This window comes from Anoplophora glabripennis, unplaced genomic scaffold, assembly GCF_000390285.2.
Source record: "Anoplophora glabripennis isolate ALB-LARVAE unplaced genomic scaffold, Agla_2.0 scaffold289, whole genome shotgun sequence".
NCBI classification, from domain to species: domain Eukaryota; kingdom Metazoa; phylum Arthropoda; class Insecta; order Coleoptera; family Cerambycidae; genus Anoplophora; species Anoplophora glabripennis.
In genome coordinates, this window is record NW_019416639.1 from 552,148 (window position 1) to 574,382 (window position 22,235).

At 32.7% G+C, this 22,235-nt stretch overlaps 1 protein-coding gene across 1 annotated transcript in view; it reads left to right on the top strand.

The window, feature by feature from the left end:
- Positions 1-8,319, top strand: part of LOC111691799 (neuroligin-1-like) — a 96,601-nt gene extending 88,282 nt beyond the window's left edge. Inside the window, exons 4-5 of the mRNA XM_023455153.1 lie at positions 6,206-6,684; positions 8,311-8,319. Of these exons, the coding sequence (XP_023310921.1) occupies positions 6,206-6,684; positions 8,311-8,319 (488 nt within the window). The remainder of the gene's footprint in view (positions 1-6,205; positions 6,685-8,310) is intronic.
- The last annotated feature ends 13,916 nt before the right edge of the window (positions 8,320-22,235 follow it).

The window sequence follows — 22,235 nt, forward strand, 5'->3', positions numbered from 1 at the left end:
AATAAAAATATTCAGAATGTTCTACATAGATTAATGAAACTAACTACTATCTTAATGTTATATGTTTATAAATTTTTCGAAAATTGTAAAAGATTGGTGGTTCATTATAGTACGGATTTTAAACTTTATTTTATATTGATTTGGTTGGATTTTATTTAATTTTGTAAAATTCCCTTTATTAATTAAATTAATTATTTTTGCGCCGAAGACTGTTTTGTCTTAAGTAACTTTTATCTTCATCAACTGGTAAAATTTATTGTTATTTTTATTTTTAATGAATATACAGGGTGTCCGGAAAGGTCATGTCAAAAATGAAGGGGTATACAGAATTAAAGGAAAAAAGACTGTTAAGTAAAATGTTCAATATGGGCACCTTGAACTACATTACATTTTCTAAATTGCTCAATCACCTCTGCTCTACTCGAAATAACATGTAGTGATCATCTTTAATGATGTCGGCGTATGTAATTATGACATTTAATAATTCTTCTCTACTATTTATAGGAGTTTAATAAACAAGACTTTTAAGATGGCCCCAGAGAAAAAACCGAGATCGGATTAAGATTGGGAGACCGAGGCAGCCACGGAAAAGGACTACCTCGACCAATCCATCGATCGGGAAATGTAGCATTTAAATAAGCTCTTACTGCCCTACTAAAATGAGGTGGTGCACCATCAGACATAAGGCATGTTATTTCAAATATTTAAAGGGACATCTTCCAATAAGGTGTCATTGCAGTAAATACCTGTATAGGTATTTATCCCCCATTTAAAGTGTCGCCAATGAGATGTGGTCCCATTAAGTTCTACTAAGTAGTTTCCAATTATTCCCATTAATGATAAATTTTTGTTGGTGTTTTGTCTGAATAATAGCACGGGGATTTTCGTCACTTCAAATATGCAAAATCTATTTGGAAAGCGGTTAGCGTAAATTCGAACAGCTTCAGAAGCTGCAAATTCTTCATATCTAAAATCATCCATGATATTGAATCAACATGGTGTCAAAATGATTTATGACAAATATCTAACTGTTAATTATACATACTTGTTTACAGTGATCTAAATTTCCAAACAAAGTAAAATTGTTGTTATTAAAATTCGATTTTCTCAAAAACGGTACAAGATATCGACTGATATCTATACATTTTTTTAACAAATTGAGAGAGGAATCGAACAATGAAAGAAAAATATCAAATTTGTTTATGTTTATTTATGTTTATTTAGAAGCTACAAAGTCCCAATTATAGGATAAGGTAAAACAGAAAACCTTAACTAAATTTTAAAAGAAAAAGACAAACTAACATTAAATATAAAAATATAAATACTACATAACATAGAGCAATCAAAATATAAAATCCAGACAAAAAACTTAAGGATAAACAATAACAGACAGATAAAACAAATAAGCTAACAAACATATACAAGATAAGGATTACATTTACTAGACAAACAATTTTTTTATGTCATTCATACAATGAAAAAATATATCAAGTCGATCTTCATACTTCTGGTAATTGGAAATCATTTGATATAGGGGAGATGCTATTAGTAAGTTGGTACGAGGTGTGGGTAATTGTAAAACGGAGTGAAATCTAGAATTAAGTCTAGGAACATGATATAAAATCCTTGAGACTAACGAGTCTGCATTTAACGTGTTATTTATGATTTTAAAAAGGAATATAATTGAAAACATAATTCGCCTACGACAGAGACTATTAAAATTAAAACAAGAAAGCAATAAATCTTGAGGTGTACCACGAGGAGGATAAAATCCATAACTAATAAAATGAATAGTCTTTAAAAATCTCCGTTGTACTTTCTCTAAATGAATATTATAGATATTATAAATGGGACTCCAAACAACCGATGCATATTCAAGTTTGCAACGCACAAATGCTGCATACAATATATTTAGAATCTTTACGTTCTGAAAGTCCTTAGAATTACGCAAAATAAAGCCTAAATTCCTATAAGCAGATTTGGTTACTAAACTAATGTGGTCGTCAAACGATAATCTGGTATCGAAAGTAACACCAAGGTCAGTAAATTGCGTAACTCTATTTAAAAAAGATTCACCAATTTTATAATAAAAATCTAGATTAGTTTTGCGTCGACTGTAAGTCATAAATTTACATTTACTCACATTCAGGGGTAGATTATTACATGAACACCAATTGTGTAATCTGTCAAGATTATCTTGTATTGTAGTGTATAGTGTTGTAAATTTGACAACACTGTAAAATATGTATAAATTTAAATGGATAATTTCGTCTGCTCCTGTATAATCCAGGCATACTGAATATCAGTTTAAACTTGGAAATGAACATTACCATGAGTTATTTTAATTGCCCAAATTTCATTGTTGTCATGGTAACGACTTAGAAGTTATAATTGGAATTTGTTTTTCAAACTTCTTTCTTTGAAGGCGAATAACTCCACAACGAAGCCCGATAGGAAAAAAAAAATATATGAAGTATTACATCTATTTTGACCTCCTCCATATACCCCTTAATTTTTTACATGGCCTTTCCGGACACCCTGTATAGGTCTATTTTTTTCTAACGTAAGTTGTTTCTAATCACATACTTTTTCTCGTGTCAAATTTTTACCAAATTCTATATTAATTATATGTACCTATATTAAAGCAATTTTTGTACGGTTTGTTCTATTGATGCTGTTATATCATATTTGGGAATATCTTTTTGCATCAACGTATAAATTAGTTCGCTACTTCTATCTAATTTTCTGACTAAAACTATCGCGATATGTATGTATACATGCATTTAGTATGAAATATTTAAATTTACTGATTTTACAGTTATGTTATTCAATGTTAAAATAATTGAGAGGTGTTTACTAAAAATAAATATTTTCTTGCCTATAGATACTCAACTTTTACATACAATACATACTTCTGTTTTACCTTAGTAATTACAAAGATTAATACTCAAATTTGAAGATGGTAGAAAACAATCTTAGGTATTAATTATTATCGCATAGACTATTCTAACAGACTGTCAAAATTGTTCAGTTCCCTTAAGAATCCATTCAAGCATCTCACTGCATGCAGATTGTAACGAGTAGTCATTGATTTTGAACCGTCATTAATCAAAGCTGTCAATTTCATTTCATTCGCTCCATTAGTTATCTGACTGGATTTAAAACTAGGATGTTTGTGGTGTGCCTGTCTATGCTCTAAAGCCGAACATCATAAACGTGAAATTTTTGTGAAATCGTACACTACGCCTACGAACGCAAAGGGGAGATTATTCATCTTTTATTTGTATAGAACTTTTCGAGGTATGAAAAAATATGCGCGGATCTGATGGATGACCGCCATTGCAGGAAAACGGAAAGAGCAAATAGCAAACTGCAAGTGGGGGTCTTCATGGTATGATGATATGAGTATTTGATTTAAAAATACAATCTCAGTAAAACCACCCTAAGGACTGCTATGTCATCGTAATTATTTTTACCAATTTCATAAATAACATTGTGAAAGTTCACTATTTTCTTAACAGTTTTTGTTAAAATAGTTAAACACTAGCGGGTCAAGTCTGCACTGGTTCTGCCAGTGTTGAATTCTTAATGAAAAAGTCGCTGTGATTCTGATTTTTTGGGTTTGAAAATGGATATAAACAATGGAAGTATATTGTTTTTTAAGATAACGCTGATAAAATCAGTAACAGGCTTGATCGAATCAACATTTTTCTCTAAGCATATAACTTTATCTTTTTTAATAAAAGTTACTGTGATGTGTGCAATTGGGAAAATAATTTCGAGCGTCAGTTCTTAGAGCTATTAACTCTCTAATGACGATCAACCATCAGTTTTCGAAAACTTAAATTTTTTAACACTTGGCAATAGTAAAATTAATTAAAGAATCTACTTTTTTTACTATTAGATGATAGGTACCTAGCATACCCAAAATAAAGGAGAAGTACTTTTTTTCCTTTACTTTGAATGTTTCTTACTTGAGAGACAAGATAGAGTAACTGGGCATACCTTTTGACTTTTTTTTCTTAATAAATTATGATACTGCTAAATAAAACTGCAAGTAACCACTTATACAGGAGAATGTATTGCGTTTTAAGGAAATGAGAAACTAATGGTTTTAGAATTACTTTAAGTGAATTTAAATCTGTGGCAAGTTTAAAATGCGATATATATTTTTTTTGAAATACCAATTACGAAGAAATTAATTTACCAATTTTCAAAAGATTGAGTCGATATTCGGGTGTAACATAATTATATACAAATTCAGTGATTTTTTGTTTTATTTAGGTAAGTTACCGATCGAAGTTTCTTTATTTTACGTCAATCATCTTTAGAGACATTTGTATTTGTAATATTTTTCAAAAAACCCTGTACCTCGAAAACTAAGCCATTTACGAGATTTACTCATAGGAACCTTTTACTTAAAACTGAACATATTGAAAGATTCCACCGTCTACTGGACACCCTATAGAGAGAATATAATTTCTATGCTACAAATTTTCCCAGAATTGTTTTTCTTTCCTTTCTCCAGATTTATTTATTAAAAATTAAGGAATTCTCTCTGTCCCAAATATGTAATCTAAGGATCTACGAAGTTATGGAGTGGATTTGTGATTACATACATCAAATATAATATGTTGAAATTCAACTGGTTGGCTCTTTTGAGCCATGAACTCCAATCTCAAAATGTTCTTTTCTAACAACATTAAATGCTAACATAATCTTATAACGAATGTTTTCATTGACAGGGTGTTAAATTACTAAAAGTTGTTTTCAAAAGTTTCTAAGATAATACTTAAGGGGGTTATTTCATACAAATTTTTATGAAAAATGTTTCGACCGGAAGACATAATGTGTGAAAGTTGAAAAAATTAAAACTGTTTCTAGACATATCATGATAAATTAAACTTTTTTTTTTTAATTTGACATGGAGAGTACGATCTGGACCTTGAGGTAAAATTTTATGTAGGTAATTACAAAAAAACAGTGAGCACAAAGTTAATTCTTGGGTTTTTTTAAATAAATAAAATAAATTTTAGGACCCTAAGTAAAACATAAATTATATTTAAATTTTTTAATAATTTTTAAGTATAAGAGGAATACTTGCTGGATGACGTTAAATGCATTACGGAGAAAAATATCACTCTATTTAATATTTTGATGAAAACTGAAGTGATTATATTCTGAAAATAAGGCATGGGACCCATACTGTCTATTAGGAGATGATTTGTAGTCTCACAAAGTTCAATTTCTTGAGGAAAAATTTCGAACAAAATTTGTAGAGTAAAAAATGAAAATAAGAGCTGCACAGGTATACACAAAATATATATTTTTTTGATAATCAACTAACATATAAATTGTACCTGCGCTTTTTTTAGATATTTTTCACAAAATTAGATTTTTTTCGTAATTATAACTAGGTATTTAAATTTTATTATGGTATTCTAACGTCCCCTTTTTCAAAATTCGTAAGAAAAACGAAAATATTGCGAGATATAAAAAGGGACCTGATTATATTTTTAAGTTGATTATAAAAAAAATAGTTTGCACATGCAACCTCTATTTCAATTTCTTATTTTGCAAATTTCATTTATACCAGCACCTTCGCCATAATTTAGAATGAATCAGGTTCTATTGTTCCAAAAGTAAGGAAATTGCTCGAATTTTGTGCTAAATTTGTGAGAATTTTTTACTTTTGTAACATTTTAAAAGCCACTTTAAAATATATTTTTCTATTTAAATATGTAAATAGGTCTTATCCGATGTTGTATAATAAGAAATATTGCATTTAGTGCAGAAAAATTTATTAATAACTAGGTACACGCATAAAAAATAACTGAAAATTTAGGATGGCTTTCATAATACACTCCAATAATAGCTTTCCTTTTCTCGTATTTTTCTAGAATATAGAAAATAAAAATAACTTGTGTTTCCAGAAAAATTGGACAGTTGATCTCGAAACCATGGCGATGTTTTGAGATTCCTTTAACTGATACAAGAGATTATTCGTTTTCAGCCATTTTTGCGATGTTAATTACATTTTTTTCTTTGTGGCTATTTTGAAAATATAAAATCACCCTGCATAATGCAAATTCACTCCGCCTTCTTCCAGTGAACGGGACAGATCTATAGTAAACGGGTCACCCCATACATAAATAAAACGGTTATTAGTCTTCAGTAAAATAAAAGGTCATTTCGTTTTCAGGAGGCGACAATCCCCACTATAACGAATTCGACAGCGGCGGCAGCAAACCCGTGAAAGTGGAGCCGCAGAACGCCATCACCATTTTAAATAACGTTTTGCTTAGGAAGTCGGTCGTTTCCAAGTTATCCAGATACGATTTGCTTCTGGGTGTAGTAAAGGCAGAAGCTTATTTCGCATTTAACGGCGAAGACGTTCAATACGGCATCGAGGCAGACAGGCGCTCCAAAATCCTCAGGACATTCGTAAGGAACACGTACAGTTACCACCTCTCCGAGATCCTGGCGACAATAGTTAATGAATACACAGACTGGGAGAGACCCGTTCAGCATCCAATCAATATAAGAGACGAAACTCTCGAGGCATTGTCGGATGCACAATACGTGGCCCCGGTGGTGCACACTGCGGATTTGCATTCTGCTGAACACAGGAATTCTTATCTCTACGTCTTTGATTACCAGACTAAGTTCGGGGATTATCCGCAGGTAAGAAATTCAATTTCGCTGTATCCAGTTTCTGGGCTTGGGGGACATTTGTTTATGCACGTCGAGCTTATCCACAAATTATGTGCTCTCAGTAAATTTCGCACAACGTTGTGTAAGATTTTGCGACAGTTCTTTTAATAATAGGCCAACCCATAGAGATTTTTGGCACATTTAAATATTACAGCAAACTTCCTGTATTACCTATAGAAAAATACTTAGCAAATGAAATCCCAAGTGATTTCTCCAGCAAAGTTGTGAACAATCTTTTCTTTAACAATAAAAACTGCAAAAAATGATATTTTATTGATTTTTTATATCTCGAAAAATAATGATGGAATCGTCCTACTCTCATAGGACTTTTGTAGATAATAAAAAAACCTATAAAATAGTTTTTTATGCGACCCGATAGGTTCATTTTCTACAGAGAAAATTCGGAATAATCTCTAATACAGACTCTTTTTCAAAAATTCATAACTTCATCAAATTTGAAAGTGGAAAAACAATCTTGCGGAAAATGACAGATAATAATATGTAGTTTAATCATGTGCAACATGGTTTCTGTTCGATGCATAGTTTTTGCACAATTGCATTATAAACAAATTAGGGTCTTTTCTTGCACAGCGTGGCGATTTATCAAAAATGGTCCGATTTAAATTCTGAAAACGGCATCTGAAAGTAGACGACAATATCTCCAATTTGTATATCTCGGATGTTCGCCTGGGTGATGGGAAATATGTTAAAAATGCCCTTGAAAGTCGCCCGAAACAACCGAAAATTCGCGCAAGCCAGAGTCCTCCGCTCGCTGCTTCCCCCACTATCGCTCGCTACCCGACTCTGGCTCGAACGTACTTTTGACCGGATCGCATAAAAAAACCTTTTATAGGGTTTTTTATTCTCTACAAAAGTCCTATTCGATTCCATCATTATTTTTCGATATTAAAAAAAAAATAAAAAAATGTCATTTTTTATTTTTTGTCAAAAAAAATTGTTCACGACTTTGCTGGGGAAATCACTTGGGTTTTCATTTACATACCAAGTATTTTTCAAAAGAAATTACATGAAATTTGCTGTAATATTTAAGTGTAAAAACGGCCTACTTTTTCGCTCTATTAGTTAGCCTACAACGGAAATTTGAAAACGCTTCATTGTGGAGTTGTGTACATTGACATAATATTCTACCCCTTTTATCTTTTTTGCCCTTCCATCTAACAAAAAATGACAAAGACCAAAATTTTCGTAAATTTTATTTCGATATTTGAAAACATATAAAGAACCACTTGAATGTGGTGTTTAGGGGATATGCCACCAACCATATTTTTGTTTCTTTTTTAAATGGAGCAGCCTGCATATTTGTCTTTTTTTGAATATCTGGTTCTATTTTACTGATTAAAATGGTATAAACATATTTGCTGGTCAAGAATACCATGAAAACTACTGCATGTGATGATTTCCACTGTTAAATTTACGAAACAAATCTTTAATTTCTCTATTAACAAAAAATATCTTATTGTTAAAAGTGTTTAATAATTCTAGATGAAGATAGACATTCCAAGCAAGTTTTTTTTTAAATTACCCCGTTACACACCCCATTGGTAGTATTAACTTCGTTCAATATTTTTCCCTTAGGTCATATAAGTAAAGATGGATCTTTGTTGAGAGTGTTTCAGAATCCTCCATAGAAAGAACTACGTGAAAGTCAAATTAGACTTTCTTAGGGATCAAAAGAAAAACACTTAAAAGAATGTCCTCTGTTCGGAAGACAATGCGGCTATTATAAAACTTATAGTTTTACATGACATGGGTCAAATTTTCAAAACAAACACATAATATAATGTATTACCGTATTTAGAAAAAGAAGTGAGTTCCAAAAAACTACAAAAATACAGGGTGTCTCATTACAAAAAAACAAAATTTGGTTTATATCATTGAAATGCAACATTTAGTTGTTTTTTTATATTTCTTTTAATACAATACCGAAAAAATTTATATAAAAAGGCAAAAAAGATAAGGGGGTAGGATATTATGTAGATGATCCTGTGCATTTTAATAATGCAAAGTACTTATACATGATACTTCACAGCATGTGTAACATATTAAAAAATGTTTGACTTAAAATACAATATACAGGGACAAACACAAGACTAGTAGTTATACCCTTATCCCTAATTACAAATCGTCATTTGAATATTCATTAGTGCTATAATAATATGTATTTGATGAGTAGCATGTCTTTGATTATATTTTTTTAAATTTCCATATGTTTAGGTGTATTATAAAATTTAACCCCTGGTACATAGACACTTCAAATTTGGTAGTTTAATGCTTTAGAACACTCGTCACCACTATTCCGCGTGGAATATTCATGATAATGAGAGTTTTTACTAAAGTGACTTATATTCTCTTTAACACATATTAATAATTTATAGAAGTTACAGGGAAACATTAAAATATTGTTTTCCGCGAATATAATTCTGCATGTTTCGCGAGAACTAATGTCAAATACTTTCCTAAGGATCCATTCCTGGTCCACAAATATTCGATTATTGCTGACTGAATAGCACCACAAACTAACGTTTTAGAAATATAACAGTATGCTAAGCTGTAGTATACCGACATGATAATCTTAGCAAGAGAAATTGCGTAGAACGATTTATTGAGTGTCCTACTGAGTACATCCACAGTTTCATGCCACTTTAATTGATAATCGAGATGAACACCTAAAAACTTAAGTGCTTTCAGAAGAATGTAAAATGAAGTTATTAAAATATAGGCACGACTTAGTATCAGGCACGCTAAGAGAGGCAAAGTACAGAACTTTTGTTTTTTAATGTTAACAATAAAATTATTACATTCACACCACTTTACGAAATAATAACATTTTCGAAATTTGTAGTGAGTTCCTTGGGGATCCTAGCTGAGGTCACTAGAGACGGATCATCAACAAACAACGTTAGTGCGGAAAAGTCAAAATGTTTTACCATATCATTAACATACAGGGTCGGAAAGTCCCCATGGTTCATCGGCCGTTACGTGAGAGCGATAGAGAAAGTCATAGAAATCCGTGCGATAGAGAAAGATGGCTATAATGAAGGCGTCTAATAGTCACCGCCCATTTCGCCCTTCCACAAATAAGATCGCTCTTACGTAACAGCCGATGAACCATGGGGACTTTCCGACCCTGTATAGCAAAAATATTAATGGACCCAGCAATGATTCCTGAGGTACCCCTAAGTACACTTATTTATTTTAACACACATGGATTTATCAGTGAGATAGTGGATCAACCAATTTAAGAATATCCCTCTAAATCCCATATTATATATTTCAACAAATGAGATATTCAGTTAAATACACGCATCACATCAGAGAAGGGTATTTCCTGTAACTTGTTTCATCTTGTAATTTTTGCTACTGAAAAAAATTGAATTGTGTTATGATGAAGTGGGTTCAAAGACGGGGAACACATCCTTATAAAATATGACGATTTCATTAAATATTGTATTAAATTAATATAGATAACTTATATGCGTGCTTAACTAACGTATTGCAATGTCAAAATTAAAAGTACGTGGTGTATTATGATTTTTCCCAATAATTTTTCGAGAAATCAGTTTTACAGTTTTTATCGAAAATCTGACTACGTAGCAGTCTGGGTAATATTGTTCCATATCCCCTAAAACCCCAGAGTTCCAAATTTCATGACATAAAAAGTTGTCATGCTGGTAAAAAACCTATTTACCTATTTTTTCTGTTTCTAGTTTTATTTATATTCATTTTACGTTTCTTTCTATAACTTTCATTTAATTCCAAAGTTCAATAGATAACCAGATTATAATACTTTTTTTGTATTTCAGTAATATCAAAGTTTCATAGCAATGTTATTGATAATGATAATTATATGAAATTTAAGATTTCCAGGTTTTAGGGGATGTAGAACTGTACCCACTACATTATTAGATTTTCGATAAGAAATCGCTAAAAAGAAATCATAGCATGCCATAGATTTATGATTATACATCCACCACGTACACCTAGGAGTGATCGTTATGCAAAAAAAATAATATTTATATAAAATTCTACCCCTTATCCTTTTCACCTTTCTATTTAGGAAAAAATGGTACAGTCCAAAATTTTAGATTATCCTGCAGTTTTATAGAAATAGGACATTTCACGTCAAACCGATCACACAAAATTTGATTTGACCGATTTAGATGTATAAGGTCTTAAAATGTTCGTCTGTTAAGAAGCTTTCAAAAGAAATGTGACGTTTTGAGAAATTCAATATGGTGGATAAAATATGGCTTCTACAAAATTCACTCTTCATGGTAAATTTAGGAGAAAACATTGATAACATTTTCAAAAATGAGTGAATATATCCCAAATGCATATATTCGACTGTTTTTGGGTCCTCTGATTACGAATCTATCATTGGAAATAAATTCAGGTCACTTGAAGGTTCACCACTGAAAATACTGTGAACAAGAGGACAAAAGTTATAAAGCCGTAAAAATGATTTATTATCATCTGAACATCGGTGGCATGGATTAGGATTTTTACTTCAAAAGAGGGATAGATAGTTGAGGAACATATCTGCCATTTTCAATTTTGAAAATCCAATGGCTTTGTAATGAGAATTCCTAAGATCCTCCAGACTATATCCTTTCAGTGATCTAAGTAATCTGTAATCGGTTTTTGCCGACAAGAAGAAGATTCAGGCTTCTTCGTACGCCATATTGAATCCTCCATTTTGAATTTTAAAACTTCATTAGTAAATTTATAATCGCATTTCCTAAAAACTCCAGACATTACCTTATGTGAGATGTAATCGTTTTTTGCCGCAAAGAGGGATAGTTGGGGTTCCTCTTGGGCCATATTGGTTCCGCCATTTTGAATTTCAAAACTCCAATGGCAAATTTGTTATCAGGGAACCCAAAAGCCCCCGGACTCTAACCTTCAAGTGACCCGAAATCGTTATGGTACTGTTATATGGGTACTATGTTTCATATATATATGTCCATATTGGACCCGCCATTTTGAATTTATTTCCGATGATAGATTCGTAATCAAGAGTCTAATATATGCATTGGGTATATATTTTCCCATTTTTGAAAATTCTATCAATTTTTTTCCTAAATTTATTATGAAAAGTGCATTTTGTAGGCGCCATATTTGATCCACCATATTGAATTTTTCAAAACGCCACTTTTCATCTGAAAGCCTCTTAACAGACGAACATTTTAAGACCTTATTACGTCTAAATCTGTCAAATCAAATTTTGTGTAAGTAGGGTGATGGATTTGACGTGAAATGTCCCAAAAATATAATAAACAATTGACTGTTGCATTTGGAAGATATTAATCAAACTCTTTTTGTGTTAATGTGTAACACCATGTACATTTGTCGCTTTTCGAAATACCCTCCTCTTTTAATTATTGTGAAATACACAATACATATCTATGCACAATATTTTGGTTTATTTACTGACCCTCTACAATGGATAAAGTCAAGACCAGTGCATATTTATACTTTTCCATAACTAAATTTACACAAAATATTTAAATACTTTATAAAGATAAAAATACTACACTATAAAAGATGTTTTGTAATAACTCCATTGTTCTATACTGATGATATTTTTTTTTATATTTTTTCTTATAAAGTGATGTTATATGATCCGCAAGAAGCCCTAATTTGGCCTCATGTAGATCTGTCCATAGGGAATTCTGAAAGATGAAGTAAACAAAGAAGATCTAATAATTTATATGACCTAAGGGAGAAAATATTGAACGAAGTTTATACTATCAATGATGTGGGTAACGGGGCATTACAAAAAAACTGACTTGTAATATATGGGCTTTGTCTAGAACAAGATGAAGGTATTATAAAACTCTTTTTGTAATAAAATATTTTTTCTTAATATAGAATTTAAAAATTTAATAGTGGAAAACATACCCACGCAATAGTTGCATGGCAATCTTGACTATGTGCAGGGTCAGTAAATAAACCAAACATATTGTACAAACTATGAAAGCAATGGTGACAAAAGTTTGGCTTAAATCTTCGAAATGCAACAGTTAATAATTGTCTTTATATAGATTTATTTCAAAGCGTAAATTTCCTAAAACTTTGCTTTTTTTTAATTATTTTTTTCCTAGATAGAAAAGTAAAAAAGATAAAGAAGGCAGAATGTTATATTAACGATGTACATTGAGCATATAATGGTTGGAATAAATTCGTTTAAAGTACAGGTATTTTTTCTCGGAAAAATGCTCGCTGCTGTCAATTTTTGGTTTCAGTTGGGGATTTTTAACTGCGTAGATAGATGTTGGCCTAAAAAAAGGTTTCGTATTAATCTTTGTTTTTTAATGGAAACCTTTATTTATTTTTCATTTTTTAACTTTCTTTTTATACTTCGTGTACTATGATGTAGACTGAACATTTTTCAAGAGAATCATTATTTTGTTGCAAAAAAACTAAAATTTAAAATACAATTAATTATTATTAATAGATTTATTAATCAAATTTTCAACAAACAAATTATTTTAACATTTATTTGAATCGATTAGCAACATCTTAGATACTTAGTTGAGATGATATTCGAATTTTTGTAGAAGCTCTTGTAGAATATTTAGCAATTTACATTGACATGCGTTTTTTTTAAACAGTCTAATTTAGATATAGGTTGTAAAGTAGGAAATTGTGATTTTCATGAATAAAAATAAAGTAGCTATATGTTTTTGGGGTCGCTGAATCCGAATCCGGTGTCCGTTTTACCCGATTAGCTCTGGTTGAAGGTCAGTTCAAGGTTAAATGTAGAGCATTAATTACCAACAGAGTAAACCTTTGTATCCATAACTTTTTGGGGTCGGTGAATCCGAATCCGGTGCCCGTTTGATCCGATCAGGTCTATGTTAAGGTAAGTTCAAAATCAAATGTAGAGAATATATTGCCAACAAAGTAAACCTATATATATATATACGTTTTTGGGTTCGGTACCGTATAGATACATTAGTTTACGTTTTTGGCACTTGATACCCTACATTTGACCTTGAAATGACTTACCAGATCTGATTAGGTCTAACGGACACCGTTTTATTTTGTTGGCAATTGATTTTATACATTTGACCTTGAACTGACCGTCAACCAGAGCTAATTGGGTCAAACGAACCCCGAATTCGTATTCAGCGACCCCAAAAACGTATAGATACATTGGTCTACATTGCTGGCAATTGATTCCCTACATTGTACCTTGAACTGACCTTAACCCAGAACTGATCGGGTTAAACGGATATGTACGTTTACCCTGTTGGCATTTGTTTCTCTACATTTGACATTGAACTGACCTTCAACCAGAGCTAATCGGGTCAAACGGACAGTGTATTCGAATTCACCGACTCAAAAACGTATAGATATGTAGGTTTACTTTGTGGGCATTTGATTATCTACATTTGACCTTGAACTGATCTTCAACTAGAGCTAATCTTGTCAAATGGACACCGGATTCGGATTTAGCGACCCCAAAAACATGTAGCTACCATGGTCTTGTCTTTAAGTCTTTTTTTGTGGAGCTGTGCAATTGTTCTTTACCAAAAAAAAAACAAAAAAAAACTCTAAACAAAAGTTTCATATCATGGTTATCCGTCCATAAAAGTATCTGCCACTGTAGGTTGTCAATTTATAATATCGCAAATCTGCTCTACAAGGAAACGCTTCTATTATGGAATAGCAAATATCTCCCCTAATACCGTTATTTAGTAATAATACGCGGCCCCAATGGTGCATGCTGCAGATTTCATCTTGCAGAACACAGGAATTCTTATCTTTACGTCTTTGATTACCAGAGTAAGTGCGGAGATTATCCGCAGGTAAGAAATTCAATTTCGCTGTATCCAGTTTCAGGGCTTGGGGACATTTGTTTATGCACGTCGAGCTTATCAAATATCCATAAATTATATGGGATACGTGTGCGGTGGGGAATAAAGTTTTCAATAACTCATGAATAATTAATAGGGCGGATAGATTTTCGAGGGTTTTCTCGGAAGTTAAGTATATAAAAAATCTGATTTAGGGGCTTTGTTTTGCACAACATATTAGTTCCTAAACCCACATCTGCTATTTTACTCGATTTTGGAATTACGGAATGTTTATTATTTTATTTCATACCGTACGGTAAGTCCTTGGTAATGTAATTAATTTACGTAAGTTAAAATATTATTTACCAATCGAGGACGATTTTGCTTCCGAGCGGAGCGAGGGCTGGCAATAGAGTCCGAGACTGATAAATTATACTTAGCAGCTGGGTGGTGTAGAACATTTTATCTGCTCCCACAGTTCTTTATAGTTCATGAAATAAAGATTAGATTTTATTTTTTGACGTTTCTTAATCAATTCATTTTGACATTATTCAAAATCTTGCAAAGTCGCCCTGATTGGATTTTGTCGTTTCTAAGGTGTTTATAAACAAAGGTACATAAAAGTTGCATTTTGAATTATTATTTCTAAATTAGTGATTTTTAAATAGAAAGTGCGCCACGGACGAACATATAGAAATTTCAAAGAATGGTGCTAGAACAAAAATACGAGTGATTCTGAAATGTCACTGCTAGCATATTTCATGGAGAAGTCAAGAACTTTAAAGTCACCGGTGAGTTTGTGGAATGAATACTCAATAATTAAGTCGATTATTTTTATAGAAAATAACGTGGACATATCAAAATACCCCAAGCTTAGAGCATTTTTGAAATGTAAGAATGAAGGCTATACACCTAAAATGTCAAACGTTTTTTACAAGAGAACAAGTAAACATTTATTTGCTAGTGAAGGCAGTGACGGTATTAGGCATTGCAGGAGCATGTCGATCTGATGAGTTATGCAAACTTACTTTGGACGTCAGTTTAAAAAATTTCGATGACATTGTTGTAGTTACAATTCCAGATTTAAAAATGGTATGTCACGTACGTTTACAACTACTTCTCTTATTTATCAAGATTAGACTGGAAATTAAAACTGAAATTTTACGCTTTTTTATGCGCTATCATGCAGGTAGATGTTACAACCAACCAGTCGGCAAGAATACCTTTTCTATGACTCCTAATAAGATTGCACAGTTTTTGAAACTAGAACATCCTGAAACATATACAGGCCATTCATTCCGAAGAACATCGGCAACGTTACTGGCTAATACAGGAGTTGATGGATTAGCAATCAAGAGACATGGTGGGTGGAAATCAGCCACAATTGCAGAAAGTTATTTTGCTGACAGTTTAAGAAAAAAAAAAATGAAATAGCGAACAGGATTCTTTAAAGTGACACTTCAACTCCAGCTTCTAGTAGTACGTCGTCTCATGCTGTTTTAATGGATCAGTCAGATAACATTGAGCCTCCGGTGACTGAAGAGGAGCGGTCAAATCATTTTGAGAAATATGTGAAAATTAGTAATCGCAAGGGGAATAATTATCCAGATTTTATAAATGTTACTAAATGTAATAACTTTACAATTAATATAAATATGCATTCGTAATAATTAATAAAATGTAATGTTTATCAAATATTTATATTTATTTGTTCGTAAAATATGCATTTATAACTCGAAATTGCTTTTTTCCCTAAGGAGGTAAGTTACTTACTTACCTCCCGTTGTCCATAGCAACTTCCACTTCTACGGTAAAATCCACTTACCTCCTTAAAAAACAATGTATTAATAGTCTATTTACTATAGTGGGAGCAGATATAAAACATTAATATAGTATCAGTGCCAGTAAAAAGTTGCTAGGCAACTTACTAGTCTTTTTTCTTTTATTGGCAGAATAAGACGTCAAACACAAGCTAACCGTGAAAACGCAATTTATTGAACTTTATTTAAGACAGAATAGTACTTAAAATCTTATTATTAATATTAATAGTAATAGAACAATTTGAATTTTCTACTTTGAGTTTTTCTTCGATGGAATCTTCAATATATTTTTCAGTCACCAAACCATTTAGACATTCCTCGAATGGTATATATCCCAACTCTCTGAGGGATGTATCTGTCTCTTCGTTACCTCAAGAACAACATTTTTTATTGCACATTTTCGAGCCATATTTCAATGTGATGACTAAAAATCTCCAAAAAGCTGAATGCTACCCCACTGAACACTTGTTTAGTGTTTATTTTCGTATGAGGAATTTTAATTACTTACTGTGATCCTGTGCACATTTTTATTAAGTCGATTAAGATGATGATCTGATTGTTTCTTCAAAAATGCTCTCAGCTATCAATTATGATACATAATCATTTTATTTTATGAACTAGCAACATTGTGATGTTGTCAATTCGTAAACACGAATTCACAGTCGACGAAACCGTCGACTGTGAATTGTGTCTATCACTACGACGCCTGTGTAGCGGCGGTTACCTCGGGCGCCAATTTCTGTTTACAGTGCGGAAACACCACTACTCAGACAGCTGTAGTGAAGACACGGTATGTCTCTAGGAGTTAGATTTCACACAAAAATAAAAGTGACACTTGATAAATATTTAAACGTTACTCTATTATATACAGTATAGTCTCTCCGAAGTTAATTGAACATGTAAATAAACACCTGGCAATAAAATTTAATGCGCCTCTAAAAAAGTTTTCTGCTAAAGGTAAAAAATTATAATAATTTGTATATATTGTGTTGAAAATTTCTGTTATATGTTCATTTGGCCAACAACATATTTCAATTATTTATGTCCTCAAACAATTTTATTATATTGATGGTAAATTTCGTTTTGTTCCGTTTCAAAAGATCTCCAAAATGCCATGTTGTAATAATATTAGTAAACAAAATATTCCTCTTATTTCTCCCTTTCGTAATTGTAATATGAATGATTAATAGAATGGTGCCTATAATAAATTAAAATATCGTGAATCACATTAAATTCCGCACTACCACTTGTCGACAACTGAAATTTATGACGCAGTCGACCAGAGTAACTGTGCGTGAACGCCGTTTGCCCGCATGCGCATTCTTCAACTGGGCGTATACATTTCTACCACCTGCACGTTTAGTTCGACGTGTACATGGGTATTGCTAAACAAATATGGGAGTTTATCAAATATTTCAATGCCGAGTTGCTGCGTAGCGACCGAGCCTGGTACATACTGTCAAGTTCTTGGTTCTTCATCTGAAATCGGAAAGACTTATACTACACTATTACTCTAAAGCTAAGATTACACAGTGACAAGCAACTACGGTGTTAAGTGGCAATCTGACTAAAGGCAAATCACAACAGAGTTAGCGGAACGATAACAAGCAAACGAAGGTTACGGCAAGTGGGATGTAGATACCAGAAGTGAGGAAGCTATCAAGCGAGCAAAAACAAAGCTACATTTACTAAACTATACGCTTGACTACTACCTCTACATAAAAAAAAGAAATACAACACCACTAGCAAAAGCAAAACTATATTTACTAATCTATACGATTGACGATTTCGCGTTCGCACCGTGTCGGGTTAATTTTATTCTTATCTGGTTAACTGCATCCTGAATTCTTTCAAGTAACTGCTGACGAGTAGTACATGGTACACAAACTGCTTCATATTGTGACGCACTTCTTCTTTTCTCTCGATTCTCTCTAGGTCGGTCGGTTATGTTTTTTATTATTTTTAGCTATGATGTGTGCACCCCCTGTAACTAATTTTTGGAAAGGTCTTTTATTCCTCGGACTGAACTCTAAACGGCAAAATTAGTTAATAATTTATTTATTGTTTTTACACGTCACGGGCGTCCCTATTCGGACGCTGATTTTCGTGACGCTCCTTCGACTAACGGACTGTATCACAGGAACGAACTCCGGTTGCTATACTCGGTTAGTCTCGGGCGCCAGTTTCCCTATATTTTACGTGGGGGAAACTCCACGTAACCCTTACCCTCGGCTTGGAGTAAAGTGCACAGGTAGCTACAGTGAAGAAAATAAATTTCAGGGGTCAACTGTATTTCTTTCCGGAGAAAATGACAGAGAGTAGTTTTCTCAGTGTAGTTTTATTTTAAATATAAAATTAAACGGGAGTCCTACAAGACGGTATCAGCGTTTTTGCTAGTTCGGAATTTTATCAGTTTGCTTCGGCTTTGAATGAAATACACCTATTAACTTTACTAGATTTATTTACAAGGAAAATATTAAAACTTTGTACAAATACAAATCGTGTCAATGTCAATTTCTACCATCTACGAAATTACTGGAAATATTTATAAGCTAACTAAACAATAACTATTTACAATAACGGTGTTAGAGACAGCACTAAAAATTGTAGATTTCGGTTTTTACAATTTTATTTATCACCTTTGAACAGATTTAAAAGAAATATATGTTTTATGAACGGAATTAAAAATAAAACATTTGTTATCCTGCAATAGTAAACGGTTTTAAGTAAAAAGATGATTTTAATTGGTACTGGTAAAGAAATAAATATTAGTAAATGTTTTTTCGGTCCCCGCTGATTCTGATAATGAAACAAAATTATACGGAATTATTTCGGAATAATTTACACTCAGGTAGGCGGTTAAATATCGGTAATATTACGCTCAGGTCGGAGGTGAGATAACGGTAAAACGGTCCAGCAAGCAATGCAAAATTAATAAGCGGTAAGCGGTAGCGATAACCAGTGAAGAAAGCCCAGGCGGTGCAAAGCGGAAAAATTGAGTGGCGATAGGATGGTAAAACGGGATCCGAAGTATCTCGCCTTACAATTCGTACTGTCCTTTAAGTTTTCTACGTCCTGGTGGCTGACGTTGTCGGACTCTCAGTATACAACGCTTCCCGGTCTGATGGGTATACACGCCGATCAGGGAGAAACGTACGCACACTATATGGAACGACCCGGAGATTGGGTATACACGCCGAACCTCTAGGTCTAAGTTCGTATATCCCCTATTACTCGGCGTACATCCTGGTGCGGGACACCGGGAAACGCTGAAGTAAACACGAAGGCTCCGTAAGATTGGGTATACACGCCGAACCCTACGGTTGCTCTGTCGTGTGAGTTGAGAAGGACAGTGGAATTTGTGTGCGGGTTACCAAGAATATTCTTATCGGGCCCACAGTAATTCCACTTAAAGCGTACAAATCTTTTCGGACTTGTACTCGGTCGGAACGGACAATAATAAAAGGAAAATAATTCTTACTGGGTTCCCTGACTATTCTTGGCTGGCTTCGGTACAAACTACTTGCTGCTGGTGGACTTCTGGATGGTATTGACTTCTGGATATGTACTGCCGGTTTCGGGGAATGTCGAGGGCTTTTGTTGCCCCAATCCCCACCGGATTAACACAAGCCGTGGTGGGACCTTCACGTGACTAACGACTTGTCAGAGTGGGGCATCGGCCGGTCGGACCCGCGAGCGGATATTTGATATATATACAAAAATCAATAATTATCGCCGCCGGGGTAAAATATTCCGAAATAAAGAAATATTTCACAACTCTTAACATAATAAGAATAAAATAAAACAGGTTAATTACACCATGTTCAAAGGATTTAGATAAAGGAAACGCGGTGGCCATGCTATTGCACCTTGTTGATCCATCCATTTATTCGAGAAATGATCATTTAACCAAGCAGTTACTTGTGTCCCTCTATGTGGTGGTGCGCCATCGTGCTGATACCACATATTTTGAACAATATTAAGCACTAGGTCCTCAATGAAATCAAAAAGGTTGTTTTCCAAAAAAGTTCTATACAGACCTGCGTTTAAACGAGCATTTAAAACATGTATAGGCATCAAATTATTGCTGAAAATGCTACTCCAAACGTTGATACTGAAACATTGTTGAAATCGTCTTAGTAACGCCCAGATATGTTCATTATGATTATTATGTACGCCGTCCCTACTGAAACACGCATCATCAGACCACATGACAAGCGAAATGAATCTGTCATTTTTTGCATGTTCTTGAAGTAAGCGACAAAATTCTAATCGCTGAGGAGCATCTCTAGCATGTAACGCTTGTGCATTTTGGCGATGAAACAGATGTAACATTTCTGTTTTCAACACACGACGTACAAAATTCGTCGATAAATGAAGATTGCTTGCTATACACCGAACACTAATTGAAGAGTTGTCAATGACAACATCTATTATATCTTCTTCATTCTATACATTCACTTCAGTAAAACGAATTACCTTTTTTGACGGGTGTACATTCTTCTCGAAGGCTACGAAATGATACACTAAAGACAGTGTGGGCAGGTAGATGTCTATTTGGGTATCTTCGTGGTATTCTCGAGCTGCTTATCTCGTGTTCTCATTGGAATGCCCATATACAAAGATAATATCTGCATACTCTTCAGTCGTAAATAAATACATTTTTTATTTAGCTCTTTAAGGCTAAATCTCAAATGAATAAACAAAATGACACAAATAATAATTATTTTTATAGCAACCATAATTTTTATTTATCAGGCTACTTTGAAATATTAAATTATATTTTTTAAAATGCTTGTAACTTCTAAACAAAACCAAGCGTAGTACAGTCATTGAAGCTGAAAATCAGCTGTAACCTCCGAATTCTTTGAAACTGCATGAATTTGCATGAAAATTTAGAATAAGGCTCATCTTAAGTTTAAAAGTGACACGATAAGCCCGATTGACCCTTTTTTAGGGGTAAAAACTACCCCTAGGTAAAAAAAATGGAAAAATTAAGTTTTAAGCATTTTATTGATAAAAATCTTGTTCAAGCACAAAGATTAAATAATGTTCCATATCCTCGAACATGTTCTATAATATATCTGATCATTTCGACCCTTTATTTAACCTTTAAAAACTACCCCTATGCAAAAAATAATGATAAAAAATTACTTATTAAACATTTGGAATCATTATATCGTGCAATTATTTAAAATACAAGTTACCTTATAGCTAATAAAAGAATTTTCCCTTTCAACCCCTAAAAACCACGCCTGTATTAACAAAAATTAAAAAAAATGCTTGAAATGCTTTAACGGTGCAATTATTTAAAATAAAAATTCCCTCATTGCTTATGAAAGAATTTGTATCTCACAACACTTTTCAACCCTTATAAATCACCAAAAAATGATAAAAAATTACGTTTTAAATCTTGGAATGCTATAATTGTGCAATAATTTAAATTAAAAATTCCCTTATATTGTTTATGAAAGAATATTTTACTTTTACCATTTTCAACTTTTATAAACCACCCTTTCACCAATATTAATGTAAAATATTTTTATTATAATCGATTTTTAAATAGTTATAATCAATCATAAAAAAATGCTACGCTGCATATAAATAATCACACAAAATTTTTTTACTTATTTTATTTGTATATATTTAAATTTAAATATAAAAATATTTCACCAATATAATAATTCACTAAAGTTCACAATCATTAGAATTACTGTCTAAAAGCTCTTCTTCTTCTTCAATTGGTGGTCAATTCTGGCAGTTATCTCCACAGCATGTTCCACAAGTTGAAATGCAGAACAAACCAACTCTTCAGCAACTACAAGTAGCGCCGCACCCTTTTTTTTCCTTAAAAAATTTGAGCAATCCATTTGTCTTT